The sequence below is a fragment of the Gymnoscopelus microlampas genome (assembly GCF_963454915.1).
Source record: "Gymnoscopelus microlampas genome assembly, chromosome: 17".
Lineage (NCBI taxonomy): Eukaryota > Metazoa > Chordata > Actinopteri > Myctophiformes > Myctophidae > Gymnoscopelus > Gymnoscopelus microlampas.
In genome coordinates, this window is record NC_139954.1 from 24,370,487 (window position 1) to 24,391,892 (window position 21,406).

General features: G+C 40.4%; 1 protein-coding gene across 3 annotated transcripts; it reads right to left on the reverse strand.

Annotated features, from left to right (window-relative positions):
• Window positions 1-30: 30 nt before the first annotated feature.
• On the reverse strand, window positions 31-21,398 carry LOC311064874 (cohesin subunit SA-2). 3 transcript variants are annotated; one of them, XM_084084893.1, is made up of 32 exons: window positions 21,222-21,398; window positions 19,597-19,715; window positions 19,383-19,452; window positions 18,021-18,185; window positions 16,734-16,830; window positions 16,525-16,601; window positions 16,343-16,414; window positions 15,462-15,666; window positions 14,474-14,625; window positions 14,251-14,324; window positions 14,025-14,148; window positions 13,785-13,883; window positions 13,616-13,695; window positions 13,406-13,513; window positions 12,726-12,846; window positions 12,285-12,402; window positions 11,836-11,948; window positions 9,396-9,488; window positions 8,905-8,991; window positions 7,780-7,980; window positions 7,587-7,663; window positions 7,405-7,489; window positions 6,651-6,731; window positions 6,362-6,442; window positions 5,570-5,744; window positions 3,897-4,033; window positions 3,269-3,370; window positions 3,010-3,161; window positions 2,771-2,899; window positions 2,498-2,673; window positions 2,345-2,417; window positions 31-2,159 (listed from the first exon to the last, which is right to left on the reverse strand). In XM_084084893.1, exons 2-32 carry the CDS (start codon window positions 19,635-19,637, stop codon window positions 1,991-1,993), a joined length of 3,534 nt encoding a protein of 1,177 aa, XP_083941019.1. In that variant the 5' UTR covers window positions 19,638-19,715; window positions 21,222-21,398; the 3' UTR covers window positions 31-1,990. The 3 variants fall into 3 exon arrangements, with proteins under 3 accessions (XP_083941019.1, XP_083941018.1, XP_083941020.1); XM_084084892.1 differs by having other exon boundaries at window positions 6,350-6,442; XM_084084894.1 differs by lacking the exons at window positions 15,462-15,666; window positions 18,021-18,185; window positions 19,383-19,452; window positions 19,597-19,715; window positions 21,222-21,398 and having other exon boundaries at window positions 6,350-6,442; window positions 16,734-16,794.
• Window positions 21,399-21,406: the final 8 nt, after the last annotated feature.

Here is a 21,406-nt window from a genome sequence, read left to right on the forward strand (position 1 = left end):
GATATCCACCAAAAGTAGTCAATTTCCACACATCTAATTGTTACTTTCGGCGAGCACCACAGTTGTACGCCAGTATAGATGAGGCTTAGCTCAACACTGAAAGTATAATTTGATGCCCAATAAGTACTTCCCTTTTCAACATTATTATTACTCAAAGCCCTGGTATGTGTAATGTATACCAAAAATTGCAACTCTACAAGCTCACAATGTGTTTAGAGCTTGTAGATCGACTATTACTGCGGGACACCGTCATAAAAGTACAAATCAGGCTTTAGAAGCCTGTTTGTGCAGTAATGTTTTTAAACAACCCCCACTCAGGCTACTACAGCTAAATGCATGTGTGAAATTAATCAGGACAGACAAGTCTTGTTTGAACAGTCATTTATTTACAAAAGTACTTTGCCAAAGATTTTTTTTCTTTGAAATGCTAGAATTAGAAAACAGTCATAGATATAAAGAATCTTTCCTGATGTTATGTAGTGTTCAGATGACTAGTCTGTATTTATACATTTAAATGTTATGTATGGTCTAAGTGGAATGTGGGATACCATGGTCAGTTGTTGCCGCATCAGTAACCAATATAAATGGATGAGTCCCTTTTTATTCTCCATTTTAAATCATGGCGACTATGCAAGATGACTGAAGCTTGGCACATGCCTCTTTAATATTAAAGACTGAATACCAGTGAACCAAATAATGAAAAGGAATTATCACTTAAATGTACACCCAATAAATAACTGTATTTGAATGCAAATACTTACATGCTCAGAGTGCAGTTTTATTCAAGTTTGACCTAATTATGGGTCAAATTTATCTTAAAGAAAACACTGCACACTTTGGGCCAAATGTAAATTCAGCACCTTCAATTATTTACCATAATGTTCCATGTAATACATATCAAAATAACTGTAGAGTTTTAACTATTTGTTTACATGATCAAAAGCTTGCATCAATAGAGGTCTAATAAGAGGTTTGAGAGCACATGAATTGCATTAGCAGAACCACTGCCCTGACAAGACCAAATTAAATTCAGACCACATACTCTTACAAAATAACACATGCAGCATTTCCCAAGCTAGGGATGATAAAAAAGAAAAGAGAAAACTAGAGTGGTAATGTCTACACAGAAGAGCTGACAAACAGATGACAGGAAGGCCAATCCTCTCTGAGACACTGTCCATTCCCTTGGAGATGCTGTTCAGGTTCTGAATACCAGAGAACCAAATTGAAAAGGAATGATCCTTTAAATGTACACCCAATAAAGAACCATATTTGAATGCAATTACCTTTGAATGCAAATACTTGTAAGCAGAGTGCTTTACTGTGAGTGTTTTACTCCAAGTCTGGCCCAATTATGGGTCAAATGTATCTTTAAAAAAAACTAAAAAATCAAGTCCACACTTTGGGTCAAGTAGTGTTCCATGTAAAATACAAATGTATCAAATCAACGGACTGGAGATTATTTTTACTATTCTACACGATTGTAAGCTTGCATCTGTAAAAGGGGATTTACTTTGCAAGACCTACTGCCCTGACATGACCAGATTAAGTTAAAATAACATATTGCAACATTTCCCGTGTAAGGGATGATAAAGAACTAGTGACCTAGTTCCAAGACACACTGTAACTCCTTACCCTCCTTCAAAACCGCCATAAAAGAGCACCTGTCTGGTCCTAGAAGAGCCCTCTAAGCTTAACACCATAAATGACCCCCCCGCCCCCCATGTTTACTGTACATATACATTCATTGCTACTAGTGTTGATTATGTCTTGTTTATTATTGTATGTCTTTAAATATCTTAATGAATTTAATACACAGGACCACAATGGAAACAAGCCCCTAGGGCTTTTTGTGTTATCCTTTTAACAATCATTGTAAACCTGTAACTCTGTACAAATTGCAAACTGTTAATAAAGACAATCAATCAAAAAACTGTCCATTCCTTTGGAGATGCTGTCCAGGTTGAACGGACATTGTTGCCCTCTTCCGTCACACATCTACCTCAATCTCAATAGTGTCAATGTCCACTTCTTCATTAGTGCTGGTTACAGTAATGTCTGAACTCTCCTTTATTATTGGAGGCTCTGTGGTGACGGGACACTGATCCATTTTGTTGATCTTCTCAGGGGGGTTGGAGATAGACTGCAATGAACACGACCTGCGAGGAGACAAGTTTGATTATAGTAGATGCTCCGTTAAAGTGCATTAGCTTCCTTTGGTTTATATAAAGATAATATAGTTAGGGTCAAGATGGCACTGACGGTTCGGTTTGGAACTGTTCTGTGAAGTAAGGTTTAAGGTGGTACTTAATATCAATATGACAAAACTGCTCTTCAGCCTCACCTTGAGCTAGCCGTGTGCTTCGGGGCCTTACTTCCTTTGCTGATGCAGCTGATCGGGCTGGGGGACTTGGACCCTGACACAGGAAGAAACAATGATTCAGTCACCAATTCATTATTACAAAGACACAATTCTGACTTTATTCTCATTCCTTACCATCTAAAAGCAAGTTCTGACGAAGATATGGCCTCTTGTCAAAGCTGACGTAGGAGCTGGCATCTTCCCCATCGGCTACAGCCAACAGAGACGCTCGGTAATAGATTAGTGGCTGCCAACAGTCCTCCTTGGGGCTCATGATGTGTTCCCCTGTGTGCTTCTGCAGGTAGGTGAACCTGATTAGAAAAAACACATAAACAAACAATGTTTGAGCGCTTCACATAAATACAGATACATAAAGACACAACAGTATGTACTGAAAGAAACACTTACACTGTCTTCTTGTCTGGTTTGAGCAGTTTGCTAGAGAACTCGCTCAAAATGACCAGGTAGGAGAGGTAAGGAGGAGAGAGTCTATCTGGAGTCTGGACAAACCCGTGAAACACAAACTCTATACCGTTCCTACACACACACGTGCACACGCACACACACGCACACGCAGAAAGGATTTGTGATAAAGACACCCAGTATAAAATGTCATCTTATTTGATATTGAGAGTTCATACACTTACGTGTGGATCATGGCCACGGATTCGCGGTACTTGACCAGGTCCCCGAAGGTGAGAGCGAAGCGCCTGGCCAGCTCCTTGATGCTGGAGAAGGTCTGGACAGCTGGGTTGGCCCTGCCACCACTCTGCTGCTCCTGCTTCAGACGCACAAACAACTGGAACAACAGGAAGACGTCAATACATCCAGTCAGCCTCTCTCTCAGATGCCACACTGTGTTGCTGTTGATTGGAAGAAGTGCAAGAGAGAGTGCTGGGTCAGTACCTGCTGCAGACAAAGCATCAGTGTGTGAGCACTCTCGATCTTGTCTGTCTGCCTGGTGCGGTACAGAGTCTCCTTTATGATGTCCCCAAAGTCATTGTAATGCTGTAGGATGGACACAAAGACGAGAAGTATGTCACATGGATTAATTAACCCCATGAAGCCTAGTGTCCCTATTCTAGGGTGAGCATTTGGCGAAAATAGCAGATCTCTAAACTTAGACATAAGTTTAGAGATCAGATAAGAGATTTGATGTAGACTTGTAGAGTATATACCCCTAGGGGACTCCGGTCACTGAAGTATATACAGGTAGGGTTTAAGTGGCAATGGTTCTTTTATACTTAAGACATGAGTATATACAAAGCTTTAAAAGTAAAAAATTATAATTGTTTATTATATGAAATATTTATATTTTACATGATGAAGATCCAGTAGGATCGAAACGTTGAACAGCAATAAAGTGGAGCTGAAAACCAGTGTTGCAGACTTTATTATTTATTACTGTTGATCATCTTTTGTCCAGCACCTTGGTGAGAGATTGGATATCCATGCACTATCACCTTTTTTAATATACAAAGCTTTACCTTATATTACTGTGCCTCGGTATCACGCGACACCATGCAGCAGTTACCTTCATGTAAAACGAGTAGATCCCGGCTGCCATGCTCATCTCCAGTACTCCGTGCACTATGAGTTTAGAGTAGGCCGCCAGCAGGTTTCTCCGTCTGTGAAGGTCCTCCAGCTTCTCCACTTCAGAGTCTTCGCTGACTGAATGAGGCAAACCGAAGGACCGCCGTGCGGAAGACAGAGAGAAGCAAAGACAGAAAGGAGGACAAATAAAAATATGAATTGCAGAGGGGAGCATGCAAGAGAGTGAAAGGCAGAGAGAGAGTGCACATAGGGTCATTTATTTTTTAGCTCAAACATGAAAAAGAGCACACAGAACAGAAAAGAACAAAAGGACAGATGCGAGAGTGCTTTAGTTAGTTTGGGACAATGGCTTTAACAGGTGGAAATCAAAGATAACATGAGCGTAGAGTTATGGCTGTGTGACACCATGTGGGTTCAATCTGTCACAGAGCTAATAAAATAGGCTCAGAGGTGAGCCAGAGCTAATGGCATTTTCTCACGGAAAGAGATTGCCCTCATTTCATGACTTAACTTAATGTCTTTGCCCTCGCAGTGATCCCCCCATCCACCGGCTAATAGAAAAGACTGTGTCTATATAACATAACCGTTATGAAGCGAATCTAATAAAACAATAGCTTTTTATTACATGTTCAAAAACCAATAATCCCATATTGAATTTGTTTGAACATTTAAGAGATTCCCATCAGGACAGTTATTGACTTCTATGAACTATCTGTATTTGGATGTAATATGTCTCAGAAAGCGGAGCCTGTACTAGATATTAAATATGGTTTAAGTTATAGTCAAACCATCGATGAATTCATAAGTTCACTGGAAGCACCGCACAAAAAGAATACCCATTTTTATTTATTTTATTCCAACATATCAGGTCATGACATCACTCCCTGCCCAGCTCGTTTCTTCAATTTTACAAGAACTCACTCAATTTACAGGCCGCTTCACTTTACATAACAAAACGTAATATATCCTTTCAGCCAAATAATTAATTCTATTCCATCTGCGTTTGCTAATGATATTACAGGGTTTTCCTTTGTAATTGAGGGTCAATTGTTGGGTCGGGTTGAAAATCCAACCCCCAGTTCATAGTCAGTGGGAAGCTCTGTTGAGTTATTAGCCACGTCTGTGGCCATGCATTTAATATCTGCATGTATTTACCACGGTGAGCTGCTACAGTGAATAAATGCTTTCCTCATTGCTGCGAAGGGAAAAAGAACTGTGCTCAGAGAGAGTGAGATTGCCATCTGCTGGGCAACAACACAATGTGTGTGCCCTAGCGTTACACCCTGTTGGAATAGCAGTTCATAGCATTGAATATGATTGTCAACACTTTGAAACAAGTAGATATTTAGAGAACACAGTCTTGAAAATGTCGAATCTTCCCTGCATAGTAGGGCTCACTGAAATAGGCTTTATAATACAGTGGGAAATAAAATGTAAGGAAAACTGAATTTGGTGTCCTGACCTGAAAGTTCAAGAGTAATGATGAAAATGAACAAGCAAAATAGGTAATTTTCCACCTACTGTATCTAGTTAAGACCCTTGAAGTTTCATTATAACTAACGCTTCTAACAAATCCCATCACACGAGTGACACTAAAAGCACTTTAACCAAAGTTTAAGTTGCACTTAAGTGTAACATGAGTCACTCACTTACCCCTGTTCTGGCCATTGCTATCTGGGCTGATGAAGACTTGGTCCAACGTGAAGGTGGACAGCGCCCTCTGCAGTTTGGGATTGGGAGTGTAGCGCAGCGGTCCAAAGGACGTGGGCTCAAACACATGCAGTTGATAGTTGTGGGCTGTCAGGATGTCACACAGGCCCAGGAAAGCCTGACTCAAGAGAAAATGGGAGACAGACAGCGAGAGAGAGAGAGAGAGAGAGGTTAGAGCGTAAAGATGGCATTGATAAGAAAGACTTGGAGAAAGATACTGTATACAAGGATTGTAGTCCGATTTTAAAATGGTCCCTGTCAAGATTGTTGTAGTTTTTCCTGATGATCTAACATAAGCCAAAAATGTATTACCATGTTACCTTTACCATAATGGACAATAAAGCATTCTGAATCCTCATTATATGAGAAGAAAAAAGTGATATTCCCAGTGGCGTCAGTTCAGCAAAAGCTAAGGTATGGCAGCATGCACGCGCGCGCGAAATTTTTGTGCGGTTCTGGGCGGGTTGGGTTCGTTTTTTTCCAGTTTCTGGCTACTTTATTTCGGTTTTAGGGTTAGGATTCGGGTTAGGTTAGGGTTATGTTATTTAATTCTTATTTTTGCCTGATTTTCCCGATTTATTATCAAAAAAGTACTTCTTTTTTTTTTCTTCCCTGGAGCCAGGGTATGGCAGCTGCAATAGCCTGCCATACCCAATTGACGCCCCTGGATATTCCAAACAACATTACGCGTGTGTATCTTTCTTTCTTTTTTTATCTTCATACCTGCTCCCTCACATTCATGTTGACGTGCGTGAGACAGCGATAACACTTCTCGCTGAACACGCTCAGCTGAGTCCTTTGGGCCACAGCCTTTTCCTAAGAACACGCACACGCACGCACACACACACACACACACACACACACACACACACACACACACACACACACACACACACACACACACACACACACACACACACACACACACACACACACACACACACACACACACACAGTGTAACAACTCCCTAACTAAATGAACTGTGGAAAATCAAAAATCTAATATAATGCAATGGCAATTTACCCTGGAGGTCAAAGTTACTCCGCTGGTGTTGAGATTCCAGAGCATGGAGAAACACAGACATCTCAGTGACTCCAGCAAGATCTTCACACAAAAGGGAGGGGGAAGAAAAAGTCAAGGGTTCAAGAAGAGAACTCCTGAACCAAGTTGATGACACAAACAAGGGAATGTATGGCAGATCTACATTTTATCACAATTGTTAATCTACACTAATTGAATAACACTTAAAGCTGTCATCTGTAAAACTTATGTCCTAGCTCAGTGTATTTTAAACGTTTTATGTCAAGGACTGCTGAGCTAAGATGTCAAACCTGTTCATAGACTGAACTGAACTGTGTTTTAATGCACAAACTGAACTGATCTGTTTTAAATGAACTCTCCTCTACTTTTTATGCACTTTATCTCTTCTATGCTCTAATTCTCCATCTTTTAACTGCATTGATGAGCCTGCACAATTAAGAATTCACCCATGTTACCTATAATATGATGCAAAAATAAAGTTAGATTCTGAGAGGCCACCTCCAATTACCACAGCTGTGTTAGTTACTGTTAATATGTTGTATTAACATACTCTACCATACAGATTGGTTAAAATAATATTTTGTTCACTAAAATGGATTGCAGCAATAAGTGACAATGGCACTCACTAAAATCTTAAAATTTAAAAACAGCTTTACAGACTGGAAGTACAAGTCTACAAACCTGTAAAACACTGAATTTAAGGTAACTTTTTCAAGCCTAAAATGACTGATGGTACCTCAGGTGGTACTCCTCCCCAGGTGCTCTCTGCGGAGAAGAGAGGTGTCAGTAGCTCAAACAGCTTCAGCTTCAGGTCCTGGGCACTACCATCACATACAGGGACACACATTAAACAATTCAATACTCATCACTGGAAGAGCACTTTCACACGTTCACCTAGAAGTAACATGCAAACCTTACTTGTGAAAAGCACAGAGTTTCTTCAGTGTAGCTAAAATGTCCCCCGTTTTCTCCTTGTCTGCAGAGAATGTGCCATCCTGTGACAGAGAAGTAACAGTGAGAAGTCGACTCTTTCCATGTGTAGATGACAAATATGTCTCTATATCACAAAATTCTGGATGATGTTGTGCTGTGTATTGGGCAAGTAGCCTACCGTCAGTGAGACCTCCAGAAGCGTTGCCAGCCTGTCAACCCAGGACTGCGCCAGGGAGTCTCTGGCAGTGCTGGCAATGAGGTGCCAGGCCTTCTCCTCCCCACATAGGCACTGGTACGAGCGGGCAGCGGCCTCCAAGACGCCAGGGTGTGTGTGGAGGTCAACGACAGCCCCCATCTTGGCCAGCAGGTCTAATACCATCTGGAGGAAGACATGGGACTAGGACATTTACTACCTCTCACCAGCAGAGGGAGATAAAGTGACATTCATTCTGTAATATACTGGACAGTGGCAATACTGAAAAAAACATCACAAAACATGATGTAACTCCAAATATTGTTGATATATCTGCAATGAATACCGCCCAACTCACTCCAAATCCAACTCACTCCATGAAGACTTAAGAAATATTTGCCCAACTCACTCCAGGGCTCGCCCAACTCACTCCAGGGCTGGGACAACTCCCTCCAGGACCAAAGACCAACTCCCTCCAGGACCATAGCCAACTCACTCCATGTAGGACCAAACCCAACTCACTCCATGCAATGTCACCAGTGTAATATTGGTTCAATGTGTCAGTGGTGTAAAGTAACTAAGTACATTAACTTAAGTACTGTACTTATGTACAATGTTGGGTATTTGTGCGTTATTTGAGTATTCCCAACTTCCAATGGTTTTACCTCTACTCCACTACATATTGGATCCACATATTGTTTTTTTTTACTCCACCAAGCCTAAAACAGAATAGAGTTAAAAGTAACAAATTCCTCAATATTGTACTTAATTCCTCAATATTGTACTCAATAATAATTTTTGGAGTGAGTTGGGCAAGTGTGTGGAGTGAGTTGGGCAAGTGTGTGGAGTGAGTTGGGCAAGTGTGTGGAGTGAGATGTCTGGAGTGAGTTGGGCGCGATTTGGAGTGAGTTGGATTTGGAGTGAGTTGGGCGGTTACCCCTGTTAACCCGTTAACCCGTTGATTAAAACTAATAATGCAAATTGTTGCGAAAATAATGTTAATGTTTACGAAGAAATGATGATTCATCTACTGTATGCTGCATCAACCATTTGTAATCATGGCAGACATTTGTTATTCAGAGACAGAAAGAAAAAAAGAGAGAGGCAGACCTGTGTGTTGTCTGTGGCAGGACACTCTGGAAGGAAATAGTGAGGTATCCTCATCAAGGAGGCCACCATGTCGGAACTGTGGGAAAACTGTCAACAACCACCAAACACCATCAGCTCTTTCCACCCATGACAGCATGCCAACTCTAATCAGTTCAGCCTGGAAGGACAAAAGCCTCCGGCTCTAGTGCAGAGGTCCAGATCAATGGTTCTCAAACAAACAAGGACCCCTAAATTGATGTTTGGCGGACCCTCATCTGAAAAGGTTTTGTCGAGACCCCATAAGGGAAGATTTGTGAAGATTTTCGAAATTATAAAAAGAAAAGAAAATTTATTATAAAATGGGGTTAAAAATTGTTAAACTGATTTTGATGCTATATTAACACATTTTGTTGGGGTCCCCCTGGAACCCCTGGTGGTCCCCCGGACCCACTGGTCTAAATACATTGTAAATATGGAAACAAGAAGCTTAATCCTCTCCTTCTGTTTCTTACCTTGGACAGCATCTTGGGAAGCACTGACAAGAAATGTTCAGTGATTTTTCTACAGTCGTCCATCTGGTTTTTTTTCTCTTTGGCACTCATTACCTGGAACACAAATGTAACCCAGCTATAAAATATGTTATACTTTAAATAGTATTAAAATCATTTAATGAATGGTTTGTTTAAAAAGTGGTAAAAGCCTTTAAAAAGGTATGTGTTTTTGTTTAAAAACGTAATGTATAACTCATGACTAATTCATTAGGAGTTTTGTTTTGTTTTGTTTAAAAGCAATGTTTTCCTGTTTATTCTGACCAGCACTTATGGGGTTAACATTCCTGTGGGGAACGTAGCTAGTAGAGTGTGTTGCTGACCGGACGGGAGAGAGGGGGACACATGAAGAAAGAGAGGGAACGTAACGTAACCGAGTGGTTTCATTCAGAGACATCTGTATGATATTATATGTTTGCAGTGCACAGACCTGCGTGTAATTTGTGTCTTACATGAGTGTTTGCACAACAGTCAGTATAAGAGGACAAGCTGCACGTTTGACAACAACAAGAAGACTTTCTACACGAAATTCAGAGACTGTTGTTTTCTGTTGTGCTAAAGGCTAACGTCAATGCTAACAAGCTCACAGTGAGTCTAGCGTCAGTTCATAACACGTGAACAGTCGTTTCTAGGCACAGTTTAACTTCCACAGTTGAACTGTTAAGGTGATAGTCTGTTGTTCTCTACTGGAGGACACAAAGAGGACAATCCAAATAGAGTTTCAGCAACCAGGGCTTCACAAATAGTTCTCTGGCAACGTGGGATGAGAAGATTGTGTCTGGACTGCACTACATGCTAGTCTGCTACTAACCTGCACCAGTGAGTGACTGTTGGAGTAACAAGGAACATTAAGGTATCATTCTTTTATTTCTGCTCACCAAGGAGTGAAGGGGCCAATGTGATTTGAGGCCACAACGCGCCCAAGCAACGACCAGGCCTGCAACTAAAGGGCTTTGGGATAACTAGTATAGTTTTGCCGGCTTTAAGGTGGTGTGTGAGAGTGTGTGTGTGTGGGCCCACAAATTATAATAGTAGTCCTTAAGTGACTTGGTGTTGAAAGAAAGGTGGTACACTTTTGAATAATGTCTTTAAGAAGGTATATTATTGTTTTTTGAGGTTTATTCCTGAAAGAAGAGGGGTATTTGTCTTTAAGGTTTTGAACCTGCACAGTGTTGAAAGAAAGAGTTGAAAAGTGTTGTTCACATTTATATGTCTATTTTATTCTATTTTGCACCAATCATTGCACAAATAACTAAATAATTGAGATTTATAGTTTTCTAACTACTTGGTTGTGTGAATTCATTTCATTGTTACCTTTTAGATAGAGGGTCCATTTGGTTACAGACCTAAGTATTTACAATTGAAGCTAAGAGAGGCTAATTTAATATACTTTGGGTTAAAAACTGCATGAAAAGGTAAATTGATAACATTGTGACTTTAAAAAACTGCTTTTGCATTTATTATTATAAAAGAGATCCAAGATAATTAATACTGAGTTAATCAGAGTTAAGTTAAATTTATTTAAAAGAACTCAAAAGCCCTCCCCTCAACCACGTGACGATCGAGGGGACCGCTACACAAACATACCCTCATGCAAGTGCATGTGCAGATACATGTGCGCGCGCACACACACACACACAATGACACCACTGGAAGTTCTAACACCAGGGGTTCCGCCTTGTCCTCGGATTAATAACTCATGCGCCTTTGCTCATGGACTACTGGGATTTCTGGCATCATCATAATTAGACGCCTGCCAAGGCAAACTGCCATAAATGCTTTTCACTGTCGATAGAGTAGACTGTATATTCCTCTTTTTACTCACTGTAGATTTCTGTCCATATTTATGACAGAGTACACACGTACAGTATGTGTATATATTTCATTTATTTGTTTTTACTTTTTTTTTAAATAACTTTATCGGCAGTTACATGTATGCAGCCGATGTGTCCCGATTTTTAACCACTTTCAACTTGGCATCCCTATTTTAGCCAAGTCATTATAGGTAAAAAACATCAAAAGTCTTTGAAAATAGCAGATGTGCAACGTGACACATCGTAAGCTTGTAGATCAGATTTTTTCATTTTGAATAGGGTTATAGGGCTCAAGTGGTTAAACAAAAGTAAATAGAGTTGTACACATTATATATACATGTTTATAATGTGTATACATTTGTATTGCTAGTTAATGTATAATTAAAGTTAAATGTTCTTTTCATATATTGAAATGTATTTGTTTGCTTATACGTGTTACGTTTTTAAACCTGATTAGAATTGATTTTGCACTTTTTGACTAAACATAGTGGTCTGGGACTATCCAACATGTGGATCGGCATCAGATGCAAAACTCTGCTCTAATTATCTCCCACTAACAGACGTTACTGGAGCAATTGGCTCCAACTAACCTTTTTGGCTCCACTCCGTCCAACCAGCACAGCACCCTCGGAGGCCTGCCGCACTGACGCCACCAAGATCTCTACAACCACAGCTTGTTCTGCCAGTGTCAGGACCAGTGGGCCTAGAAGGAGACCAGTGAATGTGGTATGACATTTACATTTTCACAATCCTGTGGTAAATAAGGGGACACATTCTCATTTTCTATTTCAGATTCAACTACTTTGCAATGAGGCCTATTCATCAAAACACACCACTGAAATAACTGTGGACACTGTGTAGACTGTAGATCATTCAAAAAACATTATGGAAAATAAAATCAATATGACTTAATAGTCTCTTTTGTTTTTTTAAGTCACATTAATTGTCCATACACTGTTATACATATTTTACGCAATATTTCATATATTTACATGATATTTCCAATCATTTGATATATTGCGTGTGTGCATTTGTTGACCTGTGTTTTCCGGGGCGGGGTCCTGTAGCAGTATGAATGTGATTGTTGACCAGTCCTTCAGCAGAGCTCCAGCACAATCCCACAGGCTGTCCACTAGATACACCACATGTGTATGGAGCTACACACACACACACACACACACACACACACACACACACACACACACACACACACACACACACACACACACACACACACACACACACACACACACACACACACACACACACACACACACACTCTCTCTTATTTTCTCAAATGATTGCCTATCTTCACTGAATGTTCGCCTAGAGTATTATGGCATGCCCAGAATAGTCTCATCATGCTCTCATAAACTCAAAAAGGTTTCCTGTCAGTAGTATGTCCTTTCAGACACATCATGCTAGGCTTTGTTGCGTAGACTTGAGCAATCCAGTGTGTGATGTGGTTCCCGTCACTCACCTCACTGTCCTGATAGAAGCGCAGCAGTGCCATCAGTTTGGTAGTAGTCTGTAGAGTATGTGTGTCATTCTCATTCACTCCATCCTCGGCTTCAGGCGTAGGGGATGAGATGTTGAGAAACCTAGGAGAGACCAGTCATATTAATGCAATTAATATGCTAAATATGTTATTTAATAGTACATAAATACTATAATAAAGACAACGATTAAAGTTAGAAAGAAGCAAGCTAAACAATCATTTTTGATTGGAATCATTGGAAAGGTATGCACAATGAATCATGGGAGTAGTTCCTTCATTCTTAAAATATGTACACAATCTTGTACCTTTTTTTGCGTTTTCCAATTATTTTCAATGAACAGAATCAAATGTTTTAAGGTCATGATTCACCAGGAGCCTGGTTGCCTTGATTCCAGGCAACTAAATAAAAGGATTTTCTGAAACATCTATAGAGAGAGACATTTCTATCTGTGGAAACTGCGCCAGTGAAAGAAATGGCAGCGACTGCTACTCTCTAGAGAGCCATGGGTGAGCATGAGTCACCAACATGCCCCATATACCATGTCTGGTATGTCTTCATCAAGACATGGACGCAAAAGCTGAGGTGTAAATGTATTTCAGTGTGCTTTGTCTTATTTACTCTTGTTTCCTTTAATTTGGCACTTACATGTAGGTCAGCCTACCTTGAATAAAGAAGCTCACCAGCAGAGGTTGCTAGAAGGCGCTGTGAGGAGTAAACAAACTGAAACAGCTGCTTGTAGTCCTCAGGACTCAACACCTCGTCACATGTCCTGCAGGAAAGAGGGGATAGATAGATAGATAGATAGACAAAGTGAGAAAAAACAGAGGGGAAATAAATAAAAAAAACACTAAAGAAACAGCTGGTTACCTACTTGGAGATAAGTACCAGAAGCTTCATGGTCTGCACTGCGACCTCATTGTCCTTATCCAAGGTCATCGAGATCATCCGATCCTGCAGAATAGATCATTTACACAATGCACAATATGTACTCAGTACTCACACACATATAATTTTTAGATGTACTCATTAAGATTGGTTACCTTGAAGCGGTTGCTGAACAGGTCTAGTTTGGACAAGAGCACAGGGTCTCCATATAAGCCCTGTAGACCTAGCACACATTTCAAACGTACTTCTGGTTGCTGAAAGAAAACGTACTTCGATAAGTGAAGAATTACATAGACTTTAAACTACATAGCTTTATTTAGTAATAGAGCCTGGGGAGCTTAGAGTACAATGTTCAAACTGCCACTAATGCAACATTTCACTGTGTGACTCTTTACCTTGTCGTTCAACATCCAGCCCATGTATTTGAGGTAACTGTCATTGAGAAAAGCTGTGCTGTAGAGTTTCATCCACACGCCCAGCTCCTCCATACATATGGAGCGGATTTCTGTCAATACATCACTGTATACACACACACAGTAATCAAACTTAAAAGGCCGACAATAATGTGTGCATGTGAAACCAAAGGCTGAACTTTGACATGTCAGAGGAATAGGCCTTTACCGGTATCTCTTCAGGAAGACACCTTTGAAGATGCTGTCCATCATGTTTTCTATCTCCACCCTCTTGTTCTGGAGCTAAACAAACAGAGCCAAATACCTAACACGTCTTAACAACTTAAGATGTCTCTAATTCGCCATGACTCACATAAAGAGAGACATAGTATAGCCCTACCTAAATCCCCCTTCAGAAACTACATGCAGGTGTTAATAAGTGAAGGTCTTACCTCTGTGATCTTCTTCTGCATTTTGCCTAGTTGAGGTGTGCGTCGTCGTCCTGTGGTCTTGGTCTTCCCCACATCGTACAGTTTCTGGCTGTTCTCCACACCAACACTCAGACTGAGAGCCACGCCCACCAGAGAGCTCACCAGCTTCACCGCTTTGGAGCAGAGGTTCAAAGAGCACGGTTGTTGCATCCATTTTACATTTCTCACTTTTAGTCACCCATTTGATCTGCCACCATCGCTGTATGCCAAAACTTTACATGAACCTTTGTCCAGCACCATGTCTGCTCAATTCACCAGCATTTATTTTTTTCCCCATTTTTTCTAAGATATATTTTTGGCCTTTTTGTGTCTTTATTTGACAGGACATCGGGATCGGGAGTCGAACCCGCAGCGTTGTCAGACCACTCTCAGCCTAGGTGCCTGGACCGCTACACCAGCGATCCAGGCCATTCACCAGCATTTTTTAGGCCGATTCGACAAATTCTCACACTTTTTTTTCTCCAAAAATGGTAAAAAATAGCAGATGGTACAAGCTTGCAGCTCAGCACGAAGTGACGCGCTGTGAGCTTGTATATCTGCTATTTTTGAACAGCCAAAGCAAAAATCTAAAATGACACAGATGCTTTCCCGGTTTTAATGGGTTAAGCGGACCCCAAACCTTAACCATACTACCAGTGCCTAAACGTAATTAAAGGTCATTAATGAAAGCTCACCAAACTTAATCTACAGGTATACTTATGGTATCGTGACAGCGATGATGGTAAGACCCATGGGCAGCTGGACTATGTAACGGGAAATGGCTTCTGTTTTAAATTTGTGTATGGCTGAGCAATACATTGAATTCCACATATTAGATAATATTATTCATTTAATGTATTGCTCAGCCATATGCACAAGCTGTGATATTTAAGGATATTGGGTCCATAAATATCACAATTCACAATTTTTGGTCTGATCAAATAGTGCTAGTTTGTGTATATTCTATTACCTGCTAGGGTGCAGGTGTGTCTGAAGGCTCGGACGCAGGAGTCAGACAGCTCTGTGAGCAGGGAGATGAGGATGCTCATCAGGTAGTTGTCAAAGATGACGCTGTGCTGACATTGAGACACCAGGACTGACACAAAGTCACAGAACTCTATGTGGAACCAGCGGCCGTATGGCCCAGGCTGGATCAGAGGGTACTCCACGTTGTCCTATATTAGAGATACACCGAAAGAAATCCCCCACAGGGAGTGTGTTAACTAGAATGAGAATTAAGGGTATCACATTTGAATTAATTGTGCCATTTTAATGAACATGAGGTCCAATAAGAGTGTGGTTCCATGTGGAATTCTAACATTTCGATGATGCCGTCAGACATGTCCAAATATAAAAGGGTGGAACCGTGGCGGGTTGTCGGTGACACATTCTGCATCTATTTGTCTGTACTTTTCATGATTCCATTTAACTCAAGGCATCGTATTGCAGGAGAAACTAGCTCCTATAGAGACATGCTGTAATGACAATATTGGGCGTACTGTATATATGCACACAGCTTTTAAAAGGAAATGGATTCCTGGCATATCGATGACGTCCTATTGATGACGTCAGCGCAAATCTGGGCATGTTTCAGCCCAAGCCGAGCCCCTTTGACTTCCATTATAAATGTTATTATTTCAAAACATGTGTGAACATTTTTGGATATACTAAGTTGACCTACTACTGGCAGCATGCACACGAAATGTGGTGCTGATTGGTCCTGTGGTTTGTGAGATTACCTCCGGACAAAAAGACAGACACACAGAACCTCTACTACTGTAGATGGCTTAAAAAGAAACGATGATGATGACAAGTGGCGCAGAAAGTTTGAAACCTGACTGTGGTACTGACTATGTCCATGGGCCATGTGACTGTGAGGATCCATGGGAACGCCAGAAACTTCTTGTACTGTACACCAGCATCCTAAAACACATAAACACATAAATACATACACACATTATATAGCCACAGTTAGGAGAATCATTTCAGTATCCTATGATTGATAGGCGATGGATGGATGAAAGAGGTCTTACTTCATCCAGGCTCTCCACCATCTTGCTCAAGACTTCACTGTCCTGTCTGTTCTGACACATCTCTGCAGTCACCACACCTGGAAATGAGAGACATATAATTAAGAATGTGTGTGGATATTCTCTCTCGCACACACACACACACACACACACACACACAGTAGATAAGTGCGTGTGTGTGTGTGTGTGTGTGTGACACAGTGACTGCTTACCTTTGCAGCCAGAGCACTGAAAGAAGAAGCTGATGAGGTCGAGTAGTGCAGTGTCTCGGTCGGACTCATAGGCCTCAATCCAATCATCAACCACTGCCTGTATGACACATATTCACACATTCATCACCAACCAACCTGACAGTAGAAAATACTAAACAAACTGGCTCATATTTACTTAGAGGATTGCTGATCTTGGACAGTGGTAGGCAACAGGCAGCCCAAGGATAGATTCTGTATTTGGACACTATAGCCTATAAGTGGGACTGTCAATACGATATTGTATATTATTTACAAATGATATATATTTTTTTACATGATTTGCAATATCGTACTGTCAGTACCACATATAGGCTATAATGTACAAATACAGAATCAAACCCTACTTGAAGAATGCTTATACTTCTATCCATGTTGAGAGTGAATAAGACAATCATGAAGGCAGCGGGGTGCACTGTGGCACTGAACCCCTCATAGTGCAATATATCAATAGCTAGGATCTGACAGATCTGGATACTCACTACAGCTTTGCATTGATGAACCAGGGTGGGATGTAAGCATAGTTCTCTTTCCATTTATCTTTGAATGCTCCGTTTTCACTGTCAACTTTCGTCTTTAGATTTTTGGATGACAAAACCGTAGCTATAGCAGGTTAAATGTTTAGCTAACACCAGGGGTGTGAGTGTGGACAGTAGAGTTGCACTAGGTCTAGGGCCTGTGGGGGCCCATGGGGAGGGAGGGCCGACCAGCGATGTGTTGGGTGGAGAATGCTCATTTATGATCTCCGTATAACATGTTCCGTTTCTAATTTCTTTTTAATTAACTGCATGCCCTCTAAGTGTAACATTTGAGGATGTGGCCTGCACAAAATGATTACACAAGCATTTAATCTGATTCCACATGCAGTTTTATCAGTATACTGTCTAATTTTTTACTTTCATGGCAATATAGTTATGATTTTATATAAGGCGGTCTGTCGCAAGTTCCAGTTCTTAAATTAGCCGTTGATTATGTTCTGGCCAGCCAGCTAGAAAACAAATTGGCCCACTGCCAAACTTACTTGGTGACCCTTGGTTTAGGTTTTCAAATTACAATGAATATGACGTGGAGTTAAGATAAAGCGCATGTCACTGATCACCGATCTGTCTCATGCACAGGCATATCCTGTGCAAAAATCCAGAGTGTTCATTTAACTCAGAGTACAAATGGATTTATAAGAATCCATTTTTACACTCTAAGAGTTAAAAGAACACTACCCTAGTGTTTATGTAGTTAGAGAATACACGTTACCTGCATAGCACTTCTGCCCATGGTGACAACCTCAAACAGGGTGACCGCCTCAACATTGCTCTTTTTGCCCCGGCCGCTCGCTGCTCTGCTGACACCGCCACGGCTGGTCTTGGCACGACCGCATTTGACATTTTCAGAGCTCTCCCGAGCTCTTTTCTTTCCCCTCTAAGGGTTACAGGGAAATTGAGATTATATAGTTATACAGAGGAGTGTCATGTAATAAGATAAGAAGAACGTTTTACCATGTCATTTACTCCAGAAAAAAATCAGCCACCATGCAGTAGCATTCCAGCAAATTCACCCCAAGAAGAAGGCTTCTGCATGTTGCCTTATTTAATAATTTGTCACATAACTCAGATTTAGCTACGTGATTCACACATGAATGATCCGATGTTCCCTCTAGTTGATTGTGGACCAACTGGAAGACATTAGGCCTCATGCAGCAACATTCTAAGTTACTATTATATTGTATTAAGTTATATTTAACTTAATTTTCTGTAAAGAGAGAGAGAGAAGAGAGAGAAGTGAACTCCAGATGCACCAAATGTTCTTAACGTCCAAATTGTGTTTACCCAGGAGTGCTGAATGAATCTCTGTCGGTCATAAATTGGAGGAAGCATGGCCTTTGTTTGTTATTAGCATAGGTAACGCCCCCCTTTTGTGCCATGTGCAAAGAATTTGGCAAATGCCCAAGAAATAGAGATCATTTCACTAGTGTAATTGATGTGATTTTCCAGCACATATAGGGAAATCAGAAACCCAGAAATTACTAAATATTAACATTTCTGTGATGCTGTAAATGCTGTGTTAGTAGTGGGGCACACAATAAATGAAATTTATTGAAATGAATCGATCCCAATACTAATTATTTAGTCCATGCATTTAATACATTTTATAAACGAGGGAACCAGGAGACCTGGTACTGCCAGACCCCTAGCGGTTGAAATCTGAATGGCCGGACTTCGCATGACGTGTGTGCAGAGGAAAAGAGGGACAGACCGACCGACCGACCGACAAAGCCTCATGTAGGCCGACCCCCTGGGTCTGGCAATAATATTGATAAATTCTTAACTTATGTTTCCTGGCATTAGACAAAAACAATATGTGGACTGTTTTTTCCTCTCCCAAAGAACAAAAAAAACAAGAAAACATTGCTGAATCCCCATAACAAAATAAGAAGAAAATGTGGATAAGAATAAAAGTAAAACGAAATGCCCATTGCCTCACCAATGCACATTCCAAAAATAAACTAACAACAAAATCGACCACTCACTCCCTAAGAAAGTGTGATAAAACACTCCTGTGGAAGACCCATGGAAAGAATCTATTCTAGTCAGTCAATCATCACCAGACAGCACTCACCACACTCTTCTGCCTGTTCTCATTCCCACACTCATCTCCAGAGGGGTTCCTCTCCACACCTGGGCTCTCACTGCAAAACCAAACATACAAACTTCAATGAAACACGCTTTGCCACCATTTACAGCAGACAGAAATTGATGAACAGAACAATTATTCTGACACAAACATGGAAACAAAACCCCAAAAAGGGGGGGGGGGGTATGTATATCCTTACGTCTGCTCAGAGGATGCCTTAGCTGCACCCTCCTGTATCATCTCTCGTCTCAGATCATCCTACAGGGCTTGTTGGTATCTCAAGGTCTGGTGGATGTGTTTGTGTTGTTCAGTGCTCGTCTATCCCAGGAATTATTTCATGTGGAGACGGAATTAGCATTAGACATAATTAAGCTGCAACACACTATTAAAGTTTAATACAAATGATACATTGATGTATACAAAGACCTCTTTCTGTGAATAGAATTCAGAGGTATGGAAACGTGTAGCTCTGGTCCCCATAGCGTTAGAAGGAGTTAGGACCAGAACTAGGAAACTTGGTAGTTGTGCATACAGCTATGACACATTGTACATATTGCAGGTTGCCCCAACTTTATTTAGTTGCTATGACATCAGTAGGCTACTATCAGTGGTGTAAAGTAATTAAGTACATGTACTCAAGTACTGTACTTAAAGGGATATTTCACTTTCCCCCAAAAAATGGGTAATTTTCTCGTCTACTCAGGCTTTTGTGAGCCCCCCAGACAGTTTTAAATTGCTTGATTCAGTATTTAGATATTTGATATTCATTTTATCAGACCCCTTCCTATACAAACCCATTATAACACCCTGACCTCCTAATACTTGAGGGGGCCGTGTTTTTTTTCATTTTTTTAATTAATCTTTTTTATTGTATTTCTTTTTTTAATATAAAAAAACACACGGTCTCCTCACGTATTAAGAAGGACAATGTCAGGCACCAGAACCAAGGACGGGTGTTTCTGATGAATCTAACATGGCTAAAATGGAGTTTGATTTTCAATGGGTTTGTATAGGAGGATGGGTTTATAAAATGAATATCAAATATTTAAATACTGAACCAAGCAACTTAAAAACTGCCCACAATTTTGAGGTATTTTTTGATTTTTTACAATTGTCAGTACTTCTACTTCTACCCCACTACATTTCAGAGAAAAATATTGTACTTTTACTCCACTATAATTATATTATATAGCCTACTTTAGTTTTTACTAGTTACTTTGCAGATTTTGATTATTACAAAACACACTAACCACTTCAACCCTATATATATATTTCGGCCATTTGAAAATAGCAGATCGACAAGCTCACAGCTTGTAGATGGCTATTTTCAAAAGATTGTTTATACATTTTGAACTTGTGAAATGGGACATTATGCACAATGAGTACTTTTACTTGATTGTTCATGCCGATACTTACTTTTATACTTTTACTCAAGTAAATTTTGAATAGCTGACTATGACTTGTAACAGAGTACTTCTACATTGCTGTATTGATACTTTTACTTAAGTAACAAAAATGTGAGTACTTGTTCTACCATCACTGGCTACTATAGGCTAAAGTAACCAACTAAATCCAGCATCTGAGCGCAATCTTGGATGCGGGGAAAGAAGAGCTTCTACTTCAGTGGGATATCAGGGGGGTACTGAGGCTGCAGGATCAATGCTTTTCTGTCATTCTAAAATGTATGATGTATGTATTCTCAGCTGAATGACACATGTCAGAGTCCACACAGGCAGATATAGAAGACACCACGTACACTACAGTACCATCAGCTGACATAGACACAAGACAGATACATTATAAAGAGAATTAAAACAAACTCACGCAGATTAATGGAAATCTCTGTACGAATGGAAGTCACACGTGCAGCGACATCTTTATCTAGTACGTATCCTCTGACTTCATATTATTATCCTTAATTTCATGTTCGAATGCGACGCGATTTATTTATTTTTCCTGTTGACATGCAGCTTGTGATTTTATTTGTTTTTATTTTTTTGCCCCAGCGT